General features: G+C 44.2%; 1 protein-coding gene across 3 annotated transcripts; it reads left to right on the top strand.

Moving 5' to 3' along the window:
* The first annotated feature begins 434 nt into the window (after positions 1–434).
* TMC7 (transmembrane channel like 7) lies at positions 435–27,832 on the top strand. Of its 3 annotated transcripts, none has more exons than XR_016350717.1 (16): positions 436–738; positions 3,846–4,098; positions 8,525–8,673; positions 12,064–12,231; positions 12,394–12,479; positions 13,035–13,180; positions 14,122–14,269; positions 16,518–16,691; positions 17,501–17,652; positions 18,511–18,625; positions 19,234–19,331; positions 19,649–19,832; positions 20,759–20,889; positions 23,033–23,188; positions 23,394–23,500; positions 25,142–25,206. XR_016350717.1 is itself a non-coding variant. In XM_089782300.1 (16 exons), exons 1-16 carry the CDS (start codon positions 612–614, stop codon positions 26,459–26,461), a joined length of 2,226 nt encoding a protein of 741 aa, XP_089638426.1. In that variant the 5' UTR covers positions 439–611; the 3' UTR covers positions 26,462–27,832. The 3 variants fall into 3 exon arrangements, 1 of the variants encoding a protein (XP_089638426.1); XM_089782300.1 differs by lacking the exon at positions 23,394–23,500 and adding an exon at positions 26,402–27,832 and having other exon boundaries at positions 439–738; positions 25,142–25,220; XR_016350718.1 differs by lacking the exons at positions 23,394–23,500; positions 25,142–25,206 and having other exon boundaries at positions 435–738; positions 19,649–19,848; positions 23,033–23,173.
* The last annotated feature ends 30 nt before the right edge of the window (positions 27,833–27,862 follow it).

Here is a 27,862-nt window from a genome sequence, read left to right as displayed (position 1 = left end):
CCGGAGAGAGAAAACCTTTCGGGTCTGAAGGAATTCAGTCCTGCCTCATTTTCACATGAGTTTGAATGTCAACATGGGGCTGCTCCGTCTGAACACACACGGTAGGGGCAGGATGCTCCTTAGGAGACAGACAGTAGAGGTCGGTCTGTGCGGACCAAGACGTGAGAGACCCAGCGCAAGGAGGCAAGCCCGGGACTGGCTGCATTTCCTCCTCCTGCTTTGAGCGGCGGGGCTTGGCTGCCACCAGTGCGCGAGGCCCCGCCCTGACTGCACAGTGGCCGCGCGCTTCTCATTGGCTCTGTGACGCACGGAAATTGGAACCCGGGGCCAAGCCGCGACTCTTGCTTCTCCGGCGGCGGCTCGCGGGCAGCATGAGCGAGCAGCAGGCCCGGCGGCTGCTCAGCTGTGGCAGCCAGGATGATGGTAAGAGGCTGGCAGGCGGCCTGGGCTCCCGGCCGCAGCGCTAGGAAAGGAGACTCGGATCCGCGCCCCGGGCCGGCTGCAGAGCGTGCGAGGCGGGGCAGGGTGGTTGTGCGTGGCCTGGGGAACAGTTGCTCGGGCCACGCACTCTGTGGCGGGCGGGGTTGTCGCCAATCCACCCCCCGTTGTAGATGAGCGCCCCGGTCTTCCCGATAAGCCCAGGGCCAAGCGAAGCCCCTAGAGCCAGGCTCTCCCTGTGCCTGGTGTGCACTCCGCCCGTGCCGCCTCTTATCGCAAGCTACCCGCAGCGTGAGGCTGGTAAGTAAACAAGGAGCCAACCGCCGTTAAGTCACGTACGCATGAAATAAGCAAAATTTCAGTTTCTTTTCTGGGGGGTTCTGGGCTCTTCATTTCAACAGCTTGAAAACAGAGAGACTCGGAGACAGGCTGGTGGGAGGAGGAGGGTTATTCTGGCAACACTGAGGCTCTGCCCACCTGTACCCCAGTGGGAAGTGCTGCAGAGGGTGGGTTTGTGCAGCACCTAGCCCAGCGGGTCTAGGGTGGGGAGTGGGGCTTCTAGATTAGGTGGTGCTGCTCTACAACCACTGATGAATCAGTATGGTGGGGTTTACACTCTTTGGCTCTGGTGTTGAACTGCTGTAACGGACTGCAAGGGGAAGCCAGGCCCTTTGTTTCTCTCTGCTGTGGGTAATATTTGCGGAAATGCTGACTAAAAGGGGTAGTTCAGGAGCTGTGCCTTTCTGTTGTTTTGGTGAAAGCTGCACATGTAAATCCGAGAACAGAATTTGGCCTGAAGAATGATGGGACAGTCCCACCTATCGAAGTTCAGCGATCACATCTGTGTTTCCCCTCTGTTTACCAACAGCACTCTCAGCTTTCTGGCTCCCAGCTGTCACCTTTTTGTGGCAGAGACCTGCATTTCTCCCCCTTTTGCCAGGGCTTTTTCCAGATTGCATGGTCCCTTGTCCAACAGTGTGATATCTCAAGGAAGTCAGACTGCCTAAACAGGCCAGTGTCTGCAGTTTGCTTCCTCTCCAGTAGCTATGAATAGATTAATAGCCAGTGGTTGAAAATTATTACACAGCCCATTCTAAGCAAGCACAGTTATTCTTAAGGTGAAAACGGAACAGAGAAAACACCTTAAAACAACAAAAGAACCTACATGCATTCTATATAGCTTATTAGGGATGTACAATCCCATTTGATTACCCAAACACACATTCTCCCACCATTCTGAACATACTCAGCCTGCATTTAAACTGCTTACTGCAGTCTAGGCTGTCTGTGTACGGCTTTGTGAGCTACAAGAGCAAGGGGTAGGCTGCCGAGGACCGTTATTGGCATTTCAATGCCTCCAATAGTAATTTTCTGGTCTAAGAAAAAAGTTCCAGTTTGCAGCTTTCTGAAGAGGCAGAATTTCCTAAAGATGTGTGTATCATGCACTTTTTGGGACCACCCCATGTTGATGTCAGTGAAACAGCCCTTGTGATTCATCAGTGCCAGCGGCATCACTGAAAGGTATCCCTTGCAGTTGATGTACTCCCTGGCAAAGTGGTCGGGTGCCAAGATGGAGATGTGTGTTCCATCTATTGCCCCACCAAAGTTAGGGAACTCAATTGGGGTAGAGCCCTACACTGTGTCCTACGTGTTTCCCAGAGTCGCTACCCTCTGTAGCAGAAGGTTATTTGATTGCCTTGGCTACTTGGATTACAACAGCTCACACTGTAGATTTCCCCACTCCAAATTTGATTCCCAAATGACCAGTAGCTGTCTGGCATTGCAAGCTTCCACAGGGCTATTGCCACTTGCTTCTCTACTGCCAGAGCAGGTCTCATTCTGATATTGCTGTGCTTCAGGATGGGGGAAAGCAATTCACAAACTTTTATGAAATTGGCTTTGCACGTGCAAAAGTTTTGCAGCCACAGCTGATTGCCCCATACCTTCATAGTTATGTGGTCCCACCATGGGTGCGTCTAGACTGGCAAGATTTTGCACAAAAGCAGTTGCTTTTGCACAAAAACTTGCCAGCTGGCTACACTAGCTGCTTAAATTTGCGTAAGAGCACTGACTTTATAATGTACAAAATCAGTGCTTCTTGCGCAAATACTTTCACGCTCCCGCTCGGGGAAAAAAGCCGTACTTGCGCAAGAGGGCCAGTGTAGACAGGGAAGAATTGTTTTGCACAAAAAAGCCCTGATGGCTAAAATGGTGATCGGGGCTTTCTTGTGCAAAATCGTGTCTAGACTGGCCATGGATCCGTGCTTATCTAGATGCTCTTTTGCGGAAATACTTTTAACGGAAAAACTTTTCCGTTAAAAGTATTTCCACAAAATCATGCCAGTCTAGACGCAGCCACTGTGTTTGTCTGATGGCAACAGAACCGGTGTTCCACCGTATCCAGAAGATCAAATGCCAGTGGCATTTGCCAGTTGTTCAACTGATGTGTGCAGAAGAGTATGTTCATGGCCTCCCAAGAGTCTTCCTCATTTAGGTGGACTCTGGATATGTTCCAGCATAAGGATCACAGTGGAAAAAGTCCTGGCAAAAGGGGGAGAAATGCAGGTCTCTGCCACAGGAAGGTGACAGCTGGGAGTGGTTAATATGATTGCCATAATGCTTTGATGCTCAATGAGATTCATGATGGTTTTCATGCTGCTATAGTGTCTGCACAGATAACCAGGGGAAAAAAGGCATGAAGAGACTGTTTGTTGTTGCTTTCAAGCAGGGGGGGGGGGGAAATAGGAGATGAGTGCATTATGGGTGGCTGACAACATGTACCCAGAACCACCTGATGCACAGTCTTGTTCCCAGTGCATGCTGGGACCATAACTCAGAATGCAAAGGGATGCAGTAACTGTGGGATAGCTATCCACAGTGCATCGCAAGTCGACAGTAGCCACCATATTGGGACGTGAAATGCCGCATGCAGCCTGGGGCCAGCTTGGGTGTCACCAGGCTGCATGAGGCGTTTCAAAGTGGCAGCACTGCATGGAGCGCAGGATCAGCTGGGAACTCCCCTGCTGACCCCAGGCTCCACATGACACTTTCGCCTTTCAAGTGTAGCAACAGCCCTATAGCATCCCCCATGCAGCTGCCTCTGATACTGTATCAGAGGCAGCAGTGCTGGGGTAGGGGGCAGGCATGTAACCATGAAGGTTAACCAATGAGCTCAGGTTCACCAGTTATCTGTATGTGTTTACACTTTTGCATCTCTAACTTTCATTGGCTAGAGTATCCATTTAACATCTTTCCGCCCTTATGGCAGTGAAAGAATTTTTGCAATTTGCAGCAGTGCTCTTTCTCTCTATGTATTATTGTACATTTCATATGTATTCCCTACCCCGGTTATTATTTTGACCATATTTTACACTTAAGTTCATTTCCTTCCTCTTCTTTTTCCTCAGAAGTTTTCTTTCCTGATGCAGATCATACATCACCACCTGTTACCTTTCTGCAAGAATTACCAAGCTATCGGTCTGTGTTGAGGCAGAGAGGTGCTGGAGGAACACAGGATAGACGACAAAACACACGTGGCTCTGTGAGACCACCTGTTGGACAGACTAGAAATCTTGCTGAAGGAACAGGAGTGGAAAATGAGGCATTGGTTCGATCAATAAGAGAATATGCATTAAATATTCCGGAGAAGAGAAGACTAAGGTTGGCTCAGTAGATTTTTTTTTTTAAATGTTCTCCTTCTCTAAATGGGTGCAGTGTGTACGCTATGGAGGGCTGAAATGGTATACGCAGGGAAGCTGACAGACTTGCCGGGCACCTGGGCAAGGTGGGAGGGGACCAGCTCTGTGCATCAGGAAGGGGTGGGACCTGAGGTAGCCAGCTACCCTGCTACCTCTCCCCAGTGAGTCCTGAGAGCCTGTCAATGCCTAGAGCGTGATGCATGGCACTCTAGCAATGAGTTAAATGTCCCAGGGCACCAGCTCCTATGATAGTAGCAGTGGAAGCCAGGAGCCATGGGCCCTTTGAATTTCTGGCTCCTCTCCCTCCTCTTCCCTCCCCCGCCCAGTCAATGAGCCTGGGTGTAAGACTTAAGTCCACTTCCGAGATCCTTGCACCAAACCAAATATTGCATTAAAAAGCAGCTGTCCAGCCTTGTATTGCCAAAATGTAGTATATTAAAATCCATTCTATCAACTAGAAATTTGAAAAGATCACTATGGGTCTGATTGTGAACTCCTTGCTCGCACTTGTGAGCAGTAATTATTCACAAGAGAAGTCCCAATAACTTCAGTCTGGCCTGATGTGAGGAATAATTGCAGGAAATTAAGGGAGTGGGTGAATCAAAGAGTAAGTGAACTATTATTACTGCCAGGTGAATATAACTCTGGCTCCCCCTGCTGCATTTCATCAAGCACAAATATTGTTCTATATTCTTAAGGCCCTTCATGGCTTAAATCTGTCCCGTCCACCATCTCTTATCTGTTTTGAGCTGTTGAGTTCTGCTCTGCCAACAGTGTTAATCTCAATAGCCTTGTTCTCACATTGTCCAATAAGCCCCTTTGTGCTTTCTCTCACGCTACCTCTTGTGCATATGGATGGAGCTCTCTGTAAGCACCTGCAAAGCTACCACATTGTCTTCCTTCAAGCCCTTCCTTGAACTTGCTTCTCTGATGGAGTCAGCAAAAAACTTGGCAGCTGGTGGGTGATAACATTGCTTATCGTACTGTTTGTAATCATTTCTTGTTTTCTTATAATTCCCCTCACCTCTGTTGTCTCTTGTCTTTCTGTGTACCATGTGAGGTCTTTAAGTTGGCACTTTTTTTGTTACATGCTTGTACAGCACTGTCACAAGATGGTTGGCCCTTTAAGGGGAGTTGTGCAACAGTCTCATCTATGACTAATAAGCTGGTTTCCAGCTGAGGCTGGGAGACCAGAGATGAACAGATAGATCCCTGGTTCCCACAAAGACCAGCGAAAGTTACAGGGAGTAGAAAGGTTCCTGCAGGAGTCTCTAGACAGGACCTAGTTTAGATATGACTCAAGATGGCTGACTTGCAGGGAACAGTCCAAGATGGAGAGGGAAGCAGGTTCCCAGGCTGATAGTCTGGGATGTGTAAGTCTGTAGGAAGTAGGTAGGTCTCTGCAGGAGAGCCTGGGGTGAGGGAAAAAGGACACGTGAGCTATGCTCTCTCTAATTTTTACATCGATGTATGGAATAATGTTTGTGCACTGAGGCATGTGTGGATGTGCATCACTAGTAGGCACACATGTTGCCAGCTGTGGATGCTCTGCTAATCAGCTGGGTGGCAGTTTAGTCTCTCCTGGGTGACTGCACAAGCACACAGCTTGCAAGTGACACTCACCTCAAGGCACTAAGAATCATAAGCCACTGTATTTCTACTCTGCCCTAGTAAGAGTGAGTTTTGCTGGAGCTTAGACTGTCAGCTGCCTGCCACCTCACCAGCAAACTCCTTGAGACTCTTCTCATCTTAACCTTACCTTGAAGTTAAGTGCGCATCCCAAGTTCCCAGAGACGTGTGTCTGCAGTGGTCAGTCCCTCTCATTGGAGACACACACAAACACAAATTACATTTGTTTAATTTGAGACTATGTACATGCTGGCCTGTTCTGTTAGCCAAGGACTTGCTCTATACCTAACAGCACTCAGTTTTAATAGAAACTAAGTTTTTTTTTAATGAAGAACAGAGATTAAGTGATACTAATCAGGAAAAAGAGAGGCATGGTTGCAAACGAAACACTTTTTTTTGTTTTCTAATGACTAAAACTTAATTCAAGTAAATTATAATCTTTGCCAAGCAGTTTTATGATTCCTTAGCACATTATTGCACTATAAAAGTGTATTAAGTATACACTCGTGGTTCAATAGCTCATTCTTTGGGGTTCTTCCCCCAGGTGTCAGAACCCATAATGTCATATCATGTTTGATGTGTTGAATTGGTGTTTGAAGAAATAAAGCAAGAACCTAAGGAAAAGGGGGACTGGCTGAGCTGGCTGCTGGGGCAATGGAGTTTATTTGGTGCTTAGGCCTATGAGTTCAACTTACAGGTGCCTGGCACACTGGGGCCCTGGTGGAGCTTTAGCACTTCCATGGTATCAGTCACTAGTAGCAACAAATTGCTCAGCGTGGCAGTTGTGCAATGATAAGTGATACTACTGTTAAGTGCCCCAGAAAACAACACCAAACTTCCATAGTGTTCATCATTGCCTGCCCCGTCTCTACAATGCAAGCCAAACACAACAATGTCATTCTCCAGAGTGCCTGTTGGAACTAGACGTGCTGGGGCCTGTCCTCTCTGCAAGCTGACATCCTGCGATGGTAACTGGAGTCACAGTTAGAGATGGGGTCAGCTGTTGTCTATTCATTTAATGCAAATTAGGTTCAACCAAACTATCAGTTCAGTGTCCAGTTGAGTAGAGAAGGGAAACTATACTGACTGCACCACACATGGGATTGTGTGTTGGTGTCTTCGGTCCCAATACTACAAACGAGCACGTGAGTAATTCAGTGGGGCTACTTGTACACAAAGCCACTCACAAGCATAGATACTTGCAAGATCAGAGCCTTTGTTTGGTACACACTGAACTGAAATTTAGACCTCTAGCTTGAAGTCTAGATGTGTCCTGCAGTGATTTTGCAGAACCAGTTTGAAAATGGTTTAGCATAAACAGGAAAGGCTACCTTAAGTTGTCTAATAATGAGTCTGTACTGTGGCTCTAACCAGTTTTAGAGCTGGTTAAGGTATCCCCAATATAGACAGGCCCCAAGTGATGCACTTGAACCTCTTTAATCTGGCAGTCCTGGGAAACAGAGTTTGCCAGGTTAAATATTTTGCTGGGCCAGGAAGGAAGCGAGGGTGATGGAGGTAGGGTGCTTACCTGGTGCTCTCTTTCCCCCAGCTGCTTCCAGCCCCTCTTCCCTCCCTGCCCCCCACTGCTATAGGAGTGGTGAGGAAAAGCTGCAGGCCGTTAGCTGGGAGGAAGGGGAGCAGCAGCATGCAGAGCTGATTCTGCCTGCTGGGGTCCATACCACAGATGTTCCTGAATTAGGGACATCTGGGGAACGGAGTCTGTGTGTGTGTCTGTCCTGCTTCTCCCCCCTTCCCGCGCAGGATGACAATGACATCATCTGTGTCCATAGGCTAGGGGGCTAGGCATGAGCCATGAAAGCCTAGCTGTGGAAGGCAAGCCCTAGCCCTGCCCCTGGAGCCAAGCTCCACACACTCCCAGCCCTGCCTTTGCTGGCAGCCATGTGGAGAGCCAGGGTTGTTGCGCTGCAGCCTGGCCCTTTCCTCCCTGGTGGCTGGATAGAGAGCCAGGGCTACTGTGTTGCGGCCTTAGACCTTTCTGGCATCCAAGGGGAGAGCCTTAGCTGCCTTGGCCTGGCTCCCTCAGCGGCTGTAGGGGGAGAGCCTGGGCTGGTGTGGCCTCAGCCTGGCCCCAGCCCAGTGGCTGGGGGCAGAAAGCCGGGTCTGCCTCAGCCCGGTCTGCCAAGACCCTGCACCCTCATATACCCCCTCCACCGAGACCCTGCACCCCCAGCCTCCTCACTCCTTCCACCAAGATCCTGCGCCCCAGCCTGCTCCTGCACCCTTCCCCCAGCCAGATACCTATTCCTGGGGCAGGGGTTGGTGAGCGTAGCAAGCAGGAGCCACAGCCCCCTAGTAGTGCATTAATCAAGAGAGAGAAGTGATGTTGGACTGTTGGAATGTTCCTACTCCAGTTTGCCTTCTCTCACAATTTGGCACTAGTTATCTTTAGATTGCTCCATTTTTATTTCACAGTAAAGGAGACAAATTATTCTGAAGTCGAATAGGAGAGATGTATTTGTCATTTTTCATTTATATTTTTAATAAATAAATTATACTGGAGCCTTTTATTATGGGTTGTTTTGCTCACTGCTCATAGGAGAGGGAACCTCTTCCTTTGCTTCCTAGGGCTATTGGCTGGAACCTGACCCTGTTCCAATATAGCTTAGGTGGGACCTGCATACATTACTATTATTTATTCATATTGTGGTGCTAGGCCCTGTGTGAATGCATGCATGCATGTACCCCGCTCCCTAAAAGCCTCTCTCTGTGACTAGGAATTTGTTAATTTATATTATTAGGGCTGTCCAGAAAGCAAATGTTAAATATCTATCTCGATGGGATCAGTGGAAGCAGAACAGGAATAGATCATGGAAAAAATTCCTAGATGAAATTAAGGAGCTGTCATCTTACTTGGAACTTTGGAGACATGACATTCGTAGCATTGAAGGTATTACCTATCCCCTTTATACTTCAATTTTCTGCTTTACCTTGCTATTAAGAGTGCAGTATTGTTAGTGTGTAGATCAGCAGATGTGTGCATTTTGCTTGGAAGATAAGTTGGCATATCTTGAAGACTGAAGTCTACAGAATAGGTACACCATGGCACAGTTGGCATCAGTGTCTCCCTGCTGCCCTGATAAGGTTTCTTTGCCCTTACTCCATGCCCATTCAAGCTTCAGCACTTCATGTGAGTCTAAGCTGATGCAGATTTCATCTACTTCTGGCCCCCTTGATATAAGTTATCTTGCCTCCGTCTTGCAACCCATCATTGTCATTTTTTGTGCAACTTTCCCTCACACATTGCCTTTCAATTTGGCACCCTGAGTTTGAGGGAATCATTTACAAGGGAGTGGAAGAGAGAGGTGTTAGAGCTGTCTTAGAAAAAGCAAGTAAATGGGTAAGTTATAGTCCCCCTGCCCTACTTATACCTGGGTTATAGCTCCCTGAAGTGTTAGTTATGCAAAATTAGATTTCTGTGTGCTCACTCAGACTCAGGACTATATTGAGAAGTGATGTGTAAGGGAATGTAAATGGCACATCAATGAGTGAGTCTGAATGGAAGAGTGTTTAAACTGATGTAATTTTGTTTACTGGCCCAGAAGAGGGTGCAAGTGACACTAGTTTCAATTCCCTTAAATGTACTTAGATTTCAAGTCAAATTCAGAGGGGACTCTGGGTTTGTCCCTTTTTTTTGCAGGTTGCTGTGATGTATGAAGGCAGTTATTAGTTAAAGGTATAGAGAAATGTCTCTAGTCAGGCTTTTAAATATAGATATAGGTATGAGTATCTATTAAATATTGTAGATATTTTTCTATGCTTTCAAATATATTGATTTCAACTACAACACAAAATACAAAGTGCACAGTGCTCACTTTATATTATTTTTTGCAAATATTTGCACTGTAAAATGATAAAAGAAATTGTATTTTTCAAGTCACCTCATACTAGTACTATTGTGCAATCTCTTTATCATGAAAGCACAACTTAAAACTGTAGATTTTTGTTACCTAACTATGCTCAAAAATGAAACCGTGTAAAACTTTAGCACCTATACATTCACTCAATTTTACTTCTTCAGCCAGTCACTAAGACAAGTTTATTTACATTTATGGAAGATAATGCTGTCTGTTGCTTATTTACAATGCCATCTGAAAATGAGAACAGGCATTCGCATGGCACTTTTGTAGCCCGCATTGCAAGGTATTTACATGCCAGATATGTTATACATTCATATGCCACTTCATGCTTTGGTCATCATTCCTGAGGACATGATTGCATGCCAGTGATGCTTGTTAAAATATTAAAGCATTAATTAAATTTGTGACTGAACTCCTTGAAGAACTGTTTTTCTCCTGCTCTGTGTTTTACCTGTATTCTGCCATATATTTCATATGATTGGATGATGATCCAGTACATGTTTAAAAAACAACAATGGTTCTGTAGCACCTTAGGGCGCATCTGTACATCAGGGCTTAGCTCAATTTGCGTAGCTTATTTCGAAATTTGGAGGGTCTACATTGCACTTATTTTCAAATAGAGCATTCTTCCTCTGACGTCCTTTACTCCTCGTACAATGAGGGCTACAGGAGTTGGAGTAAGAAGTCCTCCAGCTTGACAGTATTTCGACATTGTCAAAATAACTGCTGGCTGTGTAGATGCGGACTATATTATTTTGAAATAATGTTGCTGTGTAGACATAGCCTCAGAGACTAACCACAAAATATGTAGATCATATCATGAGCTTTTGTGAGCACAACCCACTTCTTCAGATGACAAATATGGAGCAAGAGGCACGGAGGTTAAATTATAAGCTTTGTAAACCAGAAGCAGACAGCATTATTTCCTGCAAATATAAAGAAAACCTGTTTATCTGATTAACTGAAGAAGCAGCAAGATTGAATGGACTTGTAGGCGCTAAAGTTTTACATGGCTTTTATTTCTGAATGCAGTTATTTTGTACATAATTATGCATTTGTAAGTTCAACTTTCATCCTAAAGAGATTGCACTGTAGTACAGAAGGCCCCCGAGTTGTGACGCGATTGGTTCCTGGGGAAGCACTGCAAGTTGGGGGTGTCATAACTTGAACCCTCATTTACAGTAGGCGCTGTGCGCCATCGTAAATATGGGCCGAGGACACAAGGGTGTGTGTGTGTGTGTGTGTGTGTGTGTGTGTGTGTGTGTGTGTGTTTAAAATAAAAAACAAAAAAAACCACCCCTTCCGCACTTACAACCATTTTTGTAAGTGCGGGGGGTCGGAACTCAGGGGGTCGCAAGTCGGGGCGACTATAGTATTAAATGTACTTGCACTATAGTATTAAATGAATTGAAATATACAATTTTTGGTTTTGCAGTGCAAATATTTATAATAAAAGTAAACAAAGTGAGCACTGTACACTTTGTATTCTGTTATAATTGAAATCAATATATTTGAAAATGTAAAAACATCCAATAATAATTACCGTATATTCCGGCGTACAAGACGACCTCTGATGTTAAAAAACATCCCCCCAAAATCGGGGGTCGTCTTGTACGCCGGATGCACCGCCGCCGGAGCCCCTCCGCGGCTTTGAAAGCCTCGGGGGAAGCCGGCGGCGGGGCATCCCAGGCGCGCATGGGCTGCCCCCCCGCCGGAGCCCCTCCGCGCCGCCGCGGAGGGGCTCCGGCGGGGGGGCAGCCCATGCGCGCCTGGGATGCCCCGCCGCCGGCTTCCCCCGAGGCTTTCAAAGCCGCGGAGGGGCTCCGGCGGGGGGGCAGCCCATGCGCGCCTGGGAAGCCCCGCCGCCGGCTTCCCCCGAGGCTTTCAAAGCCGCGGAGGGGCTCCGGCGGGGGGGCAGCCCCTGCGCGCCTGGGATGCCCCCCCGCCGGCTTCCCCCGAGGCTTTCAAAGCCTCGGAGGGGCTCCGGCGGGGGGGGGGGAGGGCAGCCCAGGCGCTCCTGGCGGCTTTGCTCCCGGTGCCTCTGGTCTGCTGGGGACCATCTCCAGCAGACCAGGGACACCGGGAGCAAAGGAGGCGGAGGGGCGCTGGGGTATAAGATGAAACCCTATCTTTTAATTAAAAAGATAGGGGGTCGTCTTATACACCCAGTCGCCCTATACGCCGGAAAATACGGTATATAAAAGGTATTCTATTATTGTTTTAGAGTGCAATTGACTGTGACTAATTTTTGTAATTGCGTGACTGTCCTAGTAACAGTACTAGCTTTGGTGGCATGCCTTCAGATTTACCCCTGTGTGACTGAGATCAGATTCTGGACCCTTTCCCTTTAATGTTGTCTTATAGTCGCAGTAATTTTTTTTTTTCGTTACGATTACTGACATTTTCTTTTCTATTCTCAGGGAAGTTTGGCACTGGTGTCCAGTCCTATTTCTCCTTCCTACGTTTCCTGGTCCTGTTAAACTTTATAATATTTATTCTTATGTTCAGTTTTATAACACTTCCTAGCACTGTTTCTACATATGGATTTTTCAACAGTAGCTACATTAAAGTTCTTCCAAAAAACATAGGTAAGTATCCTTATAAGTCTACTATTGTTTGTGTGAAGCATTTTAAAGGGGGGAGAACTTCAACTTCTTCAGGCAAATACTTATGTTTGAATTACCTTGGGTTCATGGTAAAGTGGAAAATTACTACTTTCTTAGTGACTTTGCTTCTGTCTTTGTTTGCAGAGCCGAAATGCACAATTTATACAATTAAGGGTACTAAAGGACTCGTTTATTTCTATAGTTACATAATAGATCTGCTCTCTGGCACTGTGAGTAATTAAATCAAATTGTTTTATTTTTCTAAATCCAAAGTTAATGCATGTAAAATACAACAAAGGGGTTTTGTTATGAGAATAATTTTTCAGATCAGTTTTGAAAATGATGCATGCTACATGCACATCATTGTAGATAAAGCTTTAACCTTTGTGTGCAACAAGCAGCAGCTTTCAAACTAAAATCTGCTTCCTGGTGGGTCAGGAGATGTTGGCTGGCCACATGCTGTAGTGCTTTCTCCTCATTTCTACCTGCTTGTCTGCAGTGAAAAAAGCTTTTAAAAATATGTCTTCTACTGCAGTATATGGAGTTCTATGGAGTTCGCAAAGGACTGTATTGTGAATAGAAGGGGAGGTAGGTGGGTACATGATATAATCTAACAAAACCTGGTTCACACTGTGCAAAAACTTAGGAACCACAAACTTGTTGCAGCTTGTCTTGGGCCCTAAATAGAAGTCTTGTCTCATTGTACTAAGCTCTTGACCATGCTTACTAGCTAGCTTAGTGGTTTATGTTATGACCAGTGTTGTGTGCATTTCATCCTGTCACAGGGTTTCCTTGAAATGACGAGTCTGTTTTATGGACATTATGCAATAGATATGGTGCAATTCAGTGGCATTAAATACAATGTACCACTTGCATACTTGCTGACTACACTTGTGTATCTCTCATTAAGTCTTATCTGGATAGTGAAAAGGTAAAGACAACTTTTGGTCTCTTCTGTTTACTGCTTGATACTGTACAGTTCACTTTTTATCCCAGTATATTGGAAACACAGTGAATTATTCTTGGACTTCACTGATATGGAAAGGGTGTAGCTTCAGCTAACTTTCTTCTGATCATTTATGGTGGTTTATACCTCCAGAGAGATATTGATGTAGAGGAAGCGGAATAAATTCCATTCTGTTGGCTGCTTTTGAAGGGGGAGGTGGTCAGCTTTTGATGGGACTGAAGCAAAAACTTTAGATCTGAGATGCAGACCCAAGTGAATGAACAAACTGAATATTGGCTATGGAGGAGGAAAACACCATAAATGATGAAAAGGGATTTAACTGAAGCTACATCCTTTCCATATCAGTGAAACTGATAATAAATTGAGCTTCTAGCTTTATGATCTTACAAGCCCTGGTATGGAGATCATGAATTAATAATGATGTTTTAGGTCCTTATCTGTGTAGTCTTGAGTTGTTAGCTCTTAGTGCATTATATTAATACAAATGCAAAGATTTTTTTTTAAATATTTTGATTGAAGTTGAAATAAGTTTTTGTGCAGAGGCCGTGTGAGTTGGAGAGGGAGGAAAACTGGCAAAACAGAAGGACTCACTGTGACCAGTCTTTGTATGTGTGGTTGCTAAGAATTGAGAGGACTTTGAACTCCATATTTGAAGTACACAAAACCTACGTTTTCATGGGTTGCAGTGACTTCAAGCTGAGGGTTTTTTCTTATCTTAGGCCTTAATGAGAGAGCTTGAATGAAAAAATTGGCAACAGATGTTTGTGCTGATTAATGTGTGTCAACTGGTAGAAATTTTGCTTTCTGCTGTATAGATTTGGAATGGGCAGAAAGGAAAAAGTATAGAAATTGCTTTTGGCAAGAATATTAATGAATGAACAAAGGACTGCAATATCTTTTATTAGGTCTGTGGAAGGATTTAAACAAAGCTTGATACGTAAGGAAGATCAATTTCAGAGTTACTGCAACAAAATCTTTGCAGGCTGGGACTTCTGCATTACAGACGTGAATGCTTCATGGCTCAAACATAGTAGTTTACAATATGAACTAAAAGTAAGTAGCTGGTTTTGGTTTTTCCTTTGTGTGCTATTTCGCCTTGGTCCGAGAAGCATGCATACAGTGTGTGAGTGAGAGAGAGCAAGATCCCACATCCTGTTACGTGCTCTCTGGACTACATAGGGATCTGTTGCAAGACGGGCAGGATCAGTACCTTCAGGGCCTTCGTCCATCCAGCACATGCTTTTTGTGTCATCTTGCTCACACTCCAGTCATTCTTCCTATGCTAGTCTCTACTTATCTCAACAGGAGAACTAGAGGTTGTGAGGTTGCAATGTTTGTAGGAAGCTGCTTGATAAGAACCTTACAGTTTACTTGCCAATTGCAGCACTGCTGCTTTAAAAAAACAGCAGCCCAGTTTTCATTCCGGTGTTTCAGTAACACTTGCATATATGAAGACAATAGGATTCAAACCTTCAGATAGGTTTTCAACAATAGAAGAGGTTTTCTGTGGACAGTAATATTTTTCTCCCCCCCCCCCCCACATTTGTGTGGTTAAAAAATGACCTTTGGAGAGAAGTCTATGGCTTATTGCCTTCCTCCTCCTATTTCTTACCCTTTTTGAATACCGAGACAGTGTGTATTAGGGATGTTAGTGTGCAATTGAATAGTTGTGTAACCGCACAAACTATTACTGGTTACACAACTATTCAGTAGTCCCTGGGGGTGAGGAGCTGGCTGCCAGTGCATTCCTGGTCCCACTTCTGGGGAGCCCCCTGCCACCCTGTGCTACTGCCTCTGTATTGGAGGCAGCAGTGCGGGGTGGCAGGTGGGAGCTGGTTTAAAAACCAGCTCTTCGAGCAGACTAACTCCTCGCCTTTCTCCCTGTGCTGCTGCCTCTGATACAGAGGGAGCAGTGCTGGGTAACACCAGCCTCTGTCCACAGGGTACCCGAGCTCCCCGCATACAGAGGCTGCTCCTCTGTAGAAGACAGCGGGGGTGGGGTGGGGAGAGAGGCGGATCTGCCGTAGGGATGTAAGCAAGTAGTCCAACAGCTTACTACACGATAAGCCTAGGCTTATCGGGTAGTCGAGTCAACTGCTCCACTACTCACATTTCCTCTCCCACTTTCGGTGTTTCTATCTGAGAGCAGGAGCTTATAAGCTGGGTCCCCCCAGCATCATCTCCTCAGTGCTTCTTTTAGAGGCAGAAGTGCGGTGGGTGCCGAAGAGCCCAAGACCCCCTCCGGACAGGAGCTGCTGGACCCGGCATGAGCCGGAACTCAGCCTGGCTTGGTTTCGGCTCTCACTGGGTCTGGCACCTACCCCTGTTGTGACTCTGCAGTGTAAATGTAGCGTTCCCGGCTCCCACTTAACCTAATGTTTAACCAGTTAACCCAGTCATACACCCTTTGCAGCAAAGGGGCACCGCGGGAAGTGGCAAACCGGAGCCAGTGGAAGCCACGAGGCACTGGCTATGGAGCCTTTAGGTAAACAAACTGATACTGGCCTGATAGCAGCTTTCCCATTGTTGCACATCAAGGTTTATGCGTGAATACTGTACTTGTTCTGGGGATGCAAAGAGAACTTCACTGAAGCAGTGAACTTACCTGCCTTAAATTCCCATTGGGTTTTAATATATTACATCAAGTATAAATGAAAGGGTTCTTGTTAGTGAGTATATCTTTTATATTCAAATATAACTCCCACTGATGCGATCAGGTTTTAAGATTATTATAATACCTGGTTTTGAAATGCCCCAAAGTTTGTTTTCAGAGAGTAAATTAAAAACCCAGCTTCTTGCCGCAGAGAGCATACCATTTAATTATCTGATGAGATGGTGTAGATGAGTTATTGTCACCCAGTGGGTTTTGAGTTTGACCCCCTAGACTAGGTCACAAGGCATTGCAATTTTATCACTATCTAAGGCGAAGAACTTCACTTCCCATTCTCCACACACCTTTATAGGTTGTTTTTTCATGTCAACCTCTTGAAACCCACACTATAGACATGTTATCATTGGTAGTTTTTGTTATAGTAAATTTAAAGGGGCTGCAAAGATTTTTTTACTTTGAAGAAGGGATTGCCAACCTGAAAGGATGAAAATCACTGGATTAGGGGATTTGCATTGAGAGAGACCCATTCAGAACCCACTGAATAATGGAAAAACTTCATGAGTAAGTTTTGATTCAGACTGTAAATATGTGAACCTCAAGAACAAGATAGACCTCTTTGTCTTAATCATATTCATTTCCCTCTGCATCAGAGGGCTGTTCATTTCAATATGAATTTTCTTTGGTTTGTAGACAGACTTGGAAGAAGAAAGACTAAAGCAAAAAATAGCTGGAAGGAGAACAGAAGAAAAATTACGCATCTACTGTCTAAGAATATTTGTAAATATCATTGTTCTTGCAGTTTTGTCAGGATTCTTTTACTCTATCTACTGTGCAACCAAGTACTCACAAGAAAATATTTGCACTGTAAGTCTAAGAAAGTGAAAATAAAGCCTAGTAGTGTGCTAATCATCAACATATGCTTGGCAGAGTAAGGTGAAGAATTGTAAAGGAATGGAGGGGTTTGGTGTGATGCAACATCCTCTTGCATAGCATCTTCCATAGAAAGAGAATCCCCATTCACTTTTCAGCTCACTGATTAGTTAGCAGCAAATGGGGAGCAAAATCCAAGAGGTATATGCAGGAGAGAAAAGTAGTTACAGATGTGGGGAGATGCAGGAAGGTTGTTCCACAGGTAGGTCCACCATAGAAAATAAAAAGTTTCTTGCAGTAATAGTGCCCAGATGTTTTTGACTAGATTGAGAGAAGGCACCACACACAGTAGAGGGAATGAGGCTTTAAATATAAGGGTTGAAATCCCAGCCTTTTGAGTTTTGCTTTTGTCTTCTGTAGGGCCAGGATTTCACCCAAGGAGTGCAGGATCCTAAAGTGATGGGGAAGCCAAGGGGTGTGAGAAGCCGGAGAGGGGAAAGAGCTGAGACACAGTTGTGTGTGTGTGTACACTCGGGCTTAGGGAGGCCTTGGAGGAGCAGTCATATGTTCCAAGTGTGCAGAGGTGAAGGTTTGGGTGCCCATTATGGAAGGGATGGGGACAAGGCGATGGTGTGTATTGACAGCACTGCAGAGGTGAGGGAGGTGTGGGTGGAGGAGGAGGAATCAGAGTGAAAGATGATGCCAGAGTTCTGGACAGCTGAGGCCAATGGGAAGCCTGAGCAGAGAACAGGCATAGAGAGGTTTATTTGCGTGTATTACACTCTTACCTTCATTCCATGTAGGACAGTAACACATGTGATGGTAATCTCTTGGTGCAATACTTGCCTTCTATCGTGATCACCCTGGTCAACTTTATTGCTCCTCTGTTTTTTTCAAATCTAATCAGATTTGAAGAGTATTCACCAGCCTTTGAGATCAGATTTACACTGATGCGGTAAGTGTGTTTATTATTATTGTCACTAGATTTTCCACAGTGCTGATTGTGATGGCACATGGCTGCTTGTTTCATAGATTAAAATGGTCACAAGCAGCAACATCCCAAATCAGGGAGCAAATGCATTGTGGCTCCCTACAGCAGCCAACTGGCTTCCTTGCCCAGGATAGCAGAGAGCAGCCACTGCTGGATTTCCCTGACTGCATTTTTTTCATTTCTGGAATATGGTCATTTCCTCCTCTTCACACCCTTAGTGGTGTGGTCTATGGCAAGGTTGGCTGAGCCCACCGATATAAATGGATGGTGGACAAAGACACTGTCCTGGCAGAGTTCTCGGCAGTGCAGGAGAGGTTCACGCTGTCTCTCTGGACAGCAGCTATTGCATGGGATAACAACAGTGTGCAGTCATCAGCTTCACTTATGTTACTGTCTTGTCCTGCTCTAGCCCTATTATCACAAGAACGCAGCCCAAAGTGGAACAGGACAAAGTGGTACTTTGTGCCAAAAGGTATTGTGGGATAAGAAACAGCAAAGGGTTGGAGACCCAAGGCAGTTAGAGAATGGCAGCCCTAGGAATGTTACTGTCTAAAGCCTACATTTGAAACAGCTGTGGTCTAGGACATTGACCATACTGCCATCTGAAGTGGGAAGACTTAAAGAAGCTTAACGTTGTTGAAACTGAAATGAATATATATACATTCAGTGGCTTATTCTATAGTTAAAACTGTTGAATGCTTTTTTATTAAGGGCCTGATCCAACATTCTGTTACATTTAATAGCTTCCCATTGCCAGTTGGATCAGACTCAACTGTTGTGAGTTTTGAGGGGTAAGAGTGTGGGGTTTTGTCGTTTCTCCAGGTGTGTCTTTGTGCGGCTGGCCAACATTGGTGTTCTCTTGTTTTCCCTGGGGACTCAAATCTTAACCTGTGCTGACAAGTGTAAGGCATGTGGATACAATCATGAGCTCTACCCAGTAAGCTGATTTTGTGTTGAAACATTTGGCTCATCCACATAAAGATATTTTGTATGTGCTTCGCTTGACTGTCATGTATTCAGAATTGATGTTCCCTTTGTGATCTACTTCTCTTTAATGTCCCTGAGGAGAGGCATTAGTTTTCCTTGCTGTATATCTCCTGCATCAACTGGGAGCTGCCTCCCCTTTTTAGTGGTAGGCTAGGTCTTGAGAGGCTGTTGGGGAGAGATACGGTTAGCACTGTGTAAATTAGTGAAGTTCTTGACTCTATGTATGGCTTGTTTTCTTTTTGGGGCAAAATTGGAGTTCCATTGGAGCTAGTGGGACAAATCTTCAGCTGGGGTAGATCCATCTCATTGGAGCTATGACCATTAATACCAGTTAAGGCTCAGACCCAACAGCATTATTATATTTGATGTAATTGGGACCAACAGTTGGTCTTTAAAATGTTTATGGGCTTTAGGGCAATAATCAAAATAATCAAAATTTGGAAACATGGCTAGGAGTTCTTTATCATCATAGTGATTTTGAAGTTACTTGTGTTCTGACCGATCTGGGTGGTTGCTGTTTGTTCTGCTAATCCTGTTTTTCCTCTTTATTTTGGTCAGTGCTGGGAATCCCGAGTTGGACAGGAGATGTATAAGCTGATGATTTTTGATTTCATAATCATTTTTGCTGAGACAGTGTTTGTTCATTTTCCTAGAAAGTGAGTGTCTGTTCCTGTTGAACATTCTTTTGCTGAAAAAATTTAAGATGGCTCCTTTTACTATTACTTCTATTTATCTACTTTTCTCACCAGATCTTACATTTTAAAATAAAACAGCAATTATAAAAATACTATATAGCTTGATACAATCCATTGCACACTTGCCTGCCAATGGAATTTGGTTTCTTCAGACTTCATTATGTTAAACATGGTTTTTAAATGTTACTTTTTCTCTTTACTCTGAATGTATATTTAAAAGTTAGGGAATTCGGTTCATTCTGCCTGGTTGAAAGCTAGTGCTTTGTTTTGTTTTTTAGGTTGCTAGTTACCTATTGTTCTTGGAAAGTGATTAAGTGGTGCGGGCTACAGGAATTTGCAATTCCTGAGAATGTACTGGAAATTGTGTATGGGCAAACAATCTGCTGGATTGGTGCCTTTTATTCACCACTTCTTCCTGCCATAGCAACTATAAAGTATTTTATCGTCTTTTACATAAAAAAGGTAATGAAGGTTTGTGGTAAGTGGAAGTAAATTGTCTACTTCTCTGTGGTTTTTGTACTTGCATAAGATAGAAATATAATTGATTAAAAATACTAAGGATGCAGCATACTAGAAATGAGGGCACCATGTTATTTCTTTGAGGTGCTTTTATGGTGGTGATTTTTTTTTTTTTTTTTGTTTAAAAACAATAAAAGTAGATAGTTAACTTTGAAAGGATTTAGAAACTGACAATTTAATGGCATGCTCATCAGTTATTTGTCCATTTCATAAGAAACCATTGCTTTGACGCACAATTAATTTGCAACACTTTTTTGCTGTGGCTTATTTACCAACCTGAGATTTCAGACCTCAGAAGGAATTTTGTCAAGCTGGCATGTATTCAGTTCAGTCAACAAAATGGAAATCCAAGACCTTCCTTAAGAAGGGTCAGTTCTACGTGTCCTTTATCTCAGAAGTTGTGAAATCTGACTACACCAGCTTAGATTAATTAATTTTGAGCAGCAAATCTATGCTGGCATTTTAATATTTTGCAAGGGTTTAAGTGACTTGTTGGGGCTTTTGGATTCAAACCGTAAGGCCCCGATCCTGCAAGCTGTTCCACACGGGCAGAATCCCATTGCAGTTGGTGGGACTGTAGGCAGTTCTAGGGATCTCCCGTTGGATTGGGGCCCTGGCTCTAAAAATAACTGTAGGAATTTTCTCTTGAGAAGATGTAAACCTAAGGTGGTGGATAGTATTTGGCTTCATCTGGAATATGAAACATTCTGATCTCAGCCCCAATAGTCCATTGACATCAAAGGGAGTACAGTCGAGCCCTTAATATTTGTGACCAGAGGAAGGGGATGGGCTAGGTTAGGATAGAGATCAACTTACTGGAAAAATAAGTGGTTGAGATCTGTTCCCTCCTCCCTTCTCTCCTCCTCCAGATAAGTTTAATGCATACATGTAGACCTTCATCGAGACCCTTCAGAGCATCAAGCTCTAATTTCTTCTTCCTGGTGGTGCTGCTGATTGGACTTGTATTGGCTTTCATTCCTCTGGGACTCAGCATGACACAGTAAATAATGGTTTCATATTTACAAAGTGTATTATTTTGCTTTAATTTAAAGGGTTTTTTAACTTGAGTTTTTTAACTCTCAGTTGATGGGTCTGCCTTTCATAAAACAAGTCATGGTTGCTTTCTCTCCCTTGTTCTGGGGTAGGGGGAGGAGAGGAGTCAAAGTTAATTTACTCTCCCCTTGCTGGGACAGGACATTCTATTGAAAGATTTCACCCTAAAGTCAAAATTCAGGTTCTCCAGACAGGGTTTGCCCACTTTCCAGTGCTCCAGGGTTTTTAGCCTCCACTCAGGAAGCTTAATTGGGCTTGGGGGGGGGGGGCTGGTAGCTTCCAGTGTTTGAATTACATCCCTCTTGCCTAAACCTCAGAAGAGCTTTTCTTTTAAAATTTGGCTCTTCTCTGATTTTGGTTGGTCTCAAACTCTACCTTTTTCAAGAAACTTCACTGGCCTTACAGGATTACACCAGGGCAATGAATCCTTGGCTATTCAGACTATTTAAGACAATCCAAGGACTCCCTGATGTCTGCACTGTTGAATGCTCATTTGATGTTGTAAAGGAAGTGAAAGAGAAAAAATGCTGCCACATAGACCAGTGGTTCCCAACCTTTTTGATTCTGGGGACTGGCAAATCCATTCACAAACTTTTGACAGACTGGCAATATCTTATTTGCATGTTTGCATATTCATTATGCAGATGATGAATATGCAAAAACACATTTCCAGTCCACCAAAAGTCCAGTCCCCAGAGTCCCCAGTGCCAACCCAACCCCTAGAGCCCCTACCCCTCTGCTACATCCCAGCACCAGCCAGTGACCCCAGAGTTTCCTGCATTCAACCCCTTCTGTGCCATCATCCTGCCCTCAGAGCCCCCCAGTGCCAGCCCCCTCCCCTTCAGAGTCCCTCACCACCAGACCCCCCCCCCCAGTACCAGCCTCCTGTTTCTAGAGCCCCATTGCACCCAAATCCCCCAGAACCTCCTCCAGTGCCAGCCCCCAATATTAGCCCCATGCCCAGAGTCCCTACCCCCCTAGTCCTCCTCACTATGGCTACGTCTACACTGTAGCTTTTTCTGATTGCTTTTCTGGAAGACGCTTTTCTGCCATTTGGCCCCATCTAAATGGGGCCAAATGGTGGAAAAGCCTCCTCTTTCGGAGGAGCCCTTATTCCTCGTGAAGTGAGATATACAGGGCTCCCTGAAAGAGTTCATTTGCTCTTCCGCAAAAAAAAAGTGGAAGAGCAAATGTGTTCCCTTGACGTGGCGGAGTTTTTCCAGAATACCTCCAGTATCCTGGAAAACCCCGCAGTGTAGACGTACCTTGCTAGTTGAGCCTCTAGAGCCACCCAGCACTAGACCTGCCCTTGGAGTCCCCAGTGCCTGTCCCACCCCCCCATACCTTGCACTGCTGTCTGCATCGCAGCAGCTCAGGGAGCCAGGGCTGGGGTACACCGCCCAGCACCTCCTGTCCTAACGTGGCTGTTGGGAGAAGAATGTACTGCTCCGCCTGTCAGCCAATCAGCGCCGGGCAGGGGTGGGGTCTCTTCCAGCCATGGAAGAGCGCTTCCCTGCACAGCAGGAGGGCTGCGCGGAGCAGGGAAGTGCTCTTCCCCAGCTGGGAGGAGACTCCACCCCTGCCTGGCGCTGGTTGGCTGAGAGGTGGGGCAGGACACGCCTCTCCCAATAGCCACCTCAAGAGCGGTGTACCCCAGAGCTGCCGAAGCCTAGCAGCCAGAGGTTGGGAACCGCTAGCATAGACAAATAAAGCAAACGGAAGAAAGGTGGACGAGAGGAGGAAGACATAATGCAAATTGAGTACGAAAGATCTTTTTAACAACTCACTTAATCATACTATATGCAACATAATGAGTTTTCTAGACTAGAAACCTCTGTGAAAGTACATACCGCACAACGCACCAGACCTGCTACCTACCATTTTGGAAATGCAAGTTAAAAGAAAATATACCTGCATATAATTAAAAATTAAATAATGACTTGTGCATGAAGAGCTTTTTTGTTTTAAAATAATATATTTTAAAATAAACTGAGGGCACTGTGACTTGTGGAAACTAATAAGAATGGGATCCCCTGTTGCTTTGTTATCACTTTCTGTGTCACATCTCTTTTGTGTCGCCTTTTCAACAGCATCAACTCCTCTAAAGCTTGCGGGCCATTCATTAACTTTAATCGTATATGGGATGTTGTTCCACATACAATAGATGGATTTCCAGTAGCTCTGCGGAAGGTTCTTTATGGCATAGCTTCAGAAGCGTTCGCAGTGCCTTTCTTTATGGTTACCTGGTAAGTGCTACTGAGGGCAGTGGGGCCCTTTGTGTTTTCTTGTCCCTATGTAGTTGTATGATTTAGTCTCTGTTAATTAAATGGACATGAAACATTTATTAAATCCAATTTTCTTTGCCCGGGGAAGCCATAGGCATCAGATCTTGTGTTAGAACTTTCAGCTTTTGTTTCTCTTTATTATTTGTATTCTTCTCTTGTTTCCTAGTTATCCAGAGGACCAACATTGCAGCTTCTTATCTCCCTTGCCAGAACATTAGCTGCCATGCTGGCTGGCATGTTGTAACAGTGGTATAGCCAGAAGGGCCCATGTAGGTCAGTCTTGATTTTGGGTGGGTGGACAAAAATGGGGGAGGGTGGAGAAGTGGAACAGGAGGGATGGGAAGTAAACCCCAACCCTGCTCCCCGGCCGGAGTGCAAGACCCAGCTGAGCATCCCAGTCCCTCTCCCTGGTAAGAGTACCAGAGCAGAACAAGCCCTGGCTCCCCACTGTGGCTGGAGCACTGGGCATGCTGGAGGGGGTTGGGCCTGAGTGCAAAGTGCATGGGGCATGGCCTACTCACACCCACTTATGGCTAAGCCTGTGCTGTAAGCAGTGGGTGGAATTGCAGCTGTGTAATATGTCTTGCTTTCCAGTAGGGATGTCAGTGTATAGTTTACTGCAGCCTGGGCTTATCGGTTAATCCTATCGACTATATGCATTCCTCCCTTGCCGCCTCTGTATCCCCATCACCAGTAGTTCCATGGAGGCAGCAGTGGGTTGGTGGCAGGAGAGTCTACTCCATAGGATGCAGGTTTTAAACTGGCTCCGCTTGTGGACTGACTCCCGCCTGCCACCCTGTACTGTTGCCTAGAGTGGCAGGGGGCTCCCTGGATGTAGGGCCCGGAGGGCACTGGCTGCCGGCCTGCCCCTGGGGACTATCAAACAATGGTGGAACTGCTAAGTTTGCTGCGGTTACATGACTATTAAATTAATCGATATCTTACATTCCTACTTTCTAGTTAAGGAAACTGAAGTGTCAGGGTTGCTGTTTGGTTTCTACCTAGGCCAGACCAAAAAATGTTCTCACTGTTTCAGTGTCTGGAGAGTCTTGTACTCCGAGGTTCTGTATAACTTTTGCACTTTTTAAAGCTACCAAGTTCATTTGAATTTTCTCCGCAGGCCCTGATTATTGAAGTTTTTATTTTAAGCTCATGCTTATGTGCTTTACTGAATAGGGTCTGCAGTTTTGTATCCCCAAGACTTCAAATCTTATTTTTCATATCCTTAATACCCAGAGAATGTTTTTAATACCTGGTCGCTAACTCCTTATGGCATGTTTACTAGTACAAGATGTTCACAAATTGTAATTTTGGAAGAAAAACCATTACAATTCTCTGATAGGCAAACAGTTTCAGCATCCAGTTTCCTGTCACCTCCTTTGCTCCTTTCACAGCATGATTCTGAGTCATTTACAAGGGCAGTATCTGTAGCAAAACCACAGGAAATAATATAAAGTTGATGTAACTACAGATTGAGGGCTAAACATTGCAGAAAAGGGAAATTAGAGAACTACTTGTTCAAAGTCAGATTCTCAGGGAGCACAGCCTGAGGGTGCGGAAAGGTGCTGATAGTCCACGAGGGAGGGGCAGAGGCCCTCTAACCACACAACGGTCTAGAGAATGCAAGGGCAGAAGCACCACAGATCTCAGAACTGCAGCAAGAGCCCACGCCTTCTGTGTACTCGGAGTGTCTCTTCCTGCTGACAGGCAAAATGTTGTTTTGTAGCAGGCTGCTTCAGCCTTTCTGGTGCCTACCTATCCCAGCTGTATGTTGATTCTTCAGTAGTTTGGGTTTTCCCTCACAATGGTTAGTTTGGTGTGTGGTGTGTGACTGTGGGTTTTTTCCTAATAGTTCTCTGTCTATGTTGGTGTGCATATGATGGTAACATATTATATGGATTCCCTGTTTTGCAGCCTCATTATGTTCTATTTCATTGCCTTGGCTGGAGCACATAAACGGGTTATCGTTCAGCTCAGGGAACAATTGATTATGGTAAGATCTGGTACAGTATCTATATTTCTTCCCCTCTCCGTAAGTTTTTCAGCTGTGTTGCACTAGAAGTCAAGCATGAAAAGAAACAAGTTCTCTTCTTGCTCTCTTTTATTTGTCTATTATATAGCCAGGTACAATGAGAACAACAATGTAAGTACTGGAAAAAATACAGGGTAATAATGGGCTCCTGAATCTTGCATAGTTCAAAAAAGTTTGGAGCTAGACAAATTCAAATCTGCTACATATTTGAGAGAGTTTGTGTATCTGTCTGTGTGTCCATCCATTTGTGAGTCTGTTCAAGAACCCCTCCTAAACGGTAACAGCTAGGACCACCAAATTTGTATGCAGCTTTCTCTTATAACTTAAAGCAAGGTCTGGGTTAGGTTGTGCCAGGACTATAGAATTTGCCTTGAATTCTGATGGTTCCTCATAAAATAGAAGGGGGGGGAGGGCTGGTGGGAGGGACAGTTATACTGTGTAATGACCTCAGGGGGACCAGTAAGGGACCAGAGTCTATAAAGAGTCACAGGACTTCTCATTGTTCTTGCAGATTCAGACTAACATGGCTAACTCTCTGATACTTGTCACAAAACCCCTGTGTAATTGAGGAGCACACATGCCATTGCAGTCGATAGGATTTGTGCTTCCTGGTCATATAAGTGCTTTAGAAAAGGAAAGAGGTTGGGATTTAATTTATTACAGTTACTGAAGCTCTTGGAGCAGCTGCGATTGGTTACAGTACTCTCTGGGGTTTTTTTTTTTAAATGCAGATTTGGGTGCATCTTCAGTAGGAAAAAAGATATGTTCTTACCTGCTAACTCATGTTAAAATTACAACTACTTTGTCTTCACTAGGGTTATACCATGTGTTCTTTACCACATGGTAACAACCCACCTTTTTTCCTATTGAAGACAAAATGAGTGTGACCAAACTTCCCTCTAATCTTTTCTGTCCAGGTGTGAATACATTTATGTGCACTGAGTGTGTGCATGTAGAAACAAAAAACCAGCTGTGGGCACTCTACTAATCAGCTGGACAGCATTTGATACTCTCCTGAGTGGCCACTGAAGCACACAGCTTACAGAGAACACTGTGTGTGACTTATATGTCTAGATACATTGGAAAAACGGCTTTTCTCTCTTCAAATATATTTATTGTGGATATTTTTACTGTCTTTTTAGGAGAGTCGTGACAAACTCTTCTTAATCAGGAAGCTGACAGAAGCTCAGACGCATAGTTGAAAAACCTCCAAAAGCAAATTGTATGTGAGATGGGCTTTGAGTCTGAAACTTTACAGAACCACTAGAGACTGCAGACACAAACATAACAATCTGTAGCTTACAAGCTGAATCACTAACTAGGGCCTTGATCTGTCAAACCATTTTCTGCATGCTTAACTTTAAGAACACAGATAATCTTAAATCTTCAAGGGGACTACTTGTGCTTAAAGCTAAGAATATGTGCAATTGTTCTCAGGATTGGGACCGTAATGTGTCTATTATATTAATTCTGTATAGAAACTCACTGATAGGACTATTTATGCTGCTAGAGTTTAAGATTGTCATTGTTTACATTAGACCCCTATTTTTCAGGGAGTTCTACACTGCTGTAAAAATGTGCTCTGAGCTGAAACTTTTCTCAGGAAGTGTGCTCTGAGCTGAAACTTTGCTCAGGAAGGATCTTAAGCCAGAAACCATGTGAAATACCAGTTCTTCTGTTTATAAATTATGCTGTAGGAGTAGGGAGCTGGGGGAAAAATAGGAATTGCTAGTTGTACACTTCTTTAACTAAGTTCTTTTAAAACTGAAGTGTTGGAGGCATCTAAATTTCTATTCTGAACTAGCACATTCGTGGGGAACAAATAAAATCTATATTCATTTAAGTCGATTTTTCTAAATATTTTTAGTATGTTGACTTAGAACTTTTGCTTTGAAACCACTATTATGGTTAGTCTTGTGTATGATCTGCTGGAAATTTGGTACTAAGTGTTTCAGAAGCAAAATACAAAGAGAGAATCTTGAGCAAACACTGGAAAAAAAGCCACTTGGGGTTAGATCCTCAGTTGGTGTACAAATTAGTGTAATGAAACTGAAATAAAATGAGTCAAACTAATTTATACCAGCTGGGGATCTAGCCCTTATTTTATGCCTGTAATGTCCTATTACTCAAACAAAATGTCCTATTTTGTTCTGAACAAGTTTAGAATGTTGTTGTGCCTTTCTTGATGAATACTCAGGTGTACATATTTCAAAGCATATTAATTGCAATTTTGAAATGCAGCATTTGGAAACTTTTATATTTGTATATGCCAGTACCTCTTAAATGAACTATTTGTTCAAATATACATGGAATTCTATTTCTATAAGAATAGTTTACAAATATTCTACCAGATTTTCTGGTGGAAGATTGTACTTCCATTATTTAGAGTTTCTGTAGTGTGTTGTATGTATGCGTATGTTACTTGCACTCTGCAGAGGCTACGCCTGGACATAGTAGTAATAAAGTATTTATGCAAGCCTCTGGTATATTGTTAGTTTATAACAGAGATTCTGTATCTTTATGAATGTTTAGTTTAATTTTTTTAAAAGTGCATTAAACAACTCTGAATTTTATCTAGTGTATGAACATTTTTTAAATAATAA

The sequence above is a fragment of the Pelodiscus sinensis genome, chromosome 15, assembly GCF_052426305.1.
Source record: "Pelodiscus sinensis isolate ZL-2025 chromosome 15, ASM5242630v1, whole genome shotgun sequence".
In the NCBI taxonomy this organism is placed as follows: Eukaryota; Metazoa; Chordata; order Testudines; family Trionychidae; genus Pelodiscus; species Pelodiscus sinensis.
Note: the sequence above shows the minus strand (reverse complement) of the source record. Positions and strands in the feature narration are given on the sequence as shown.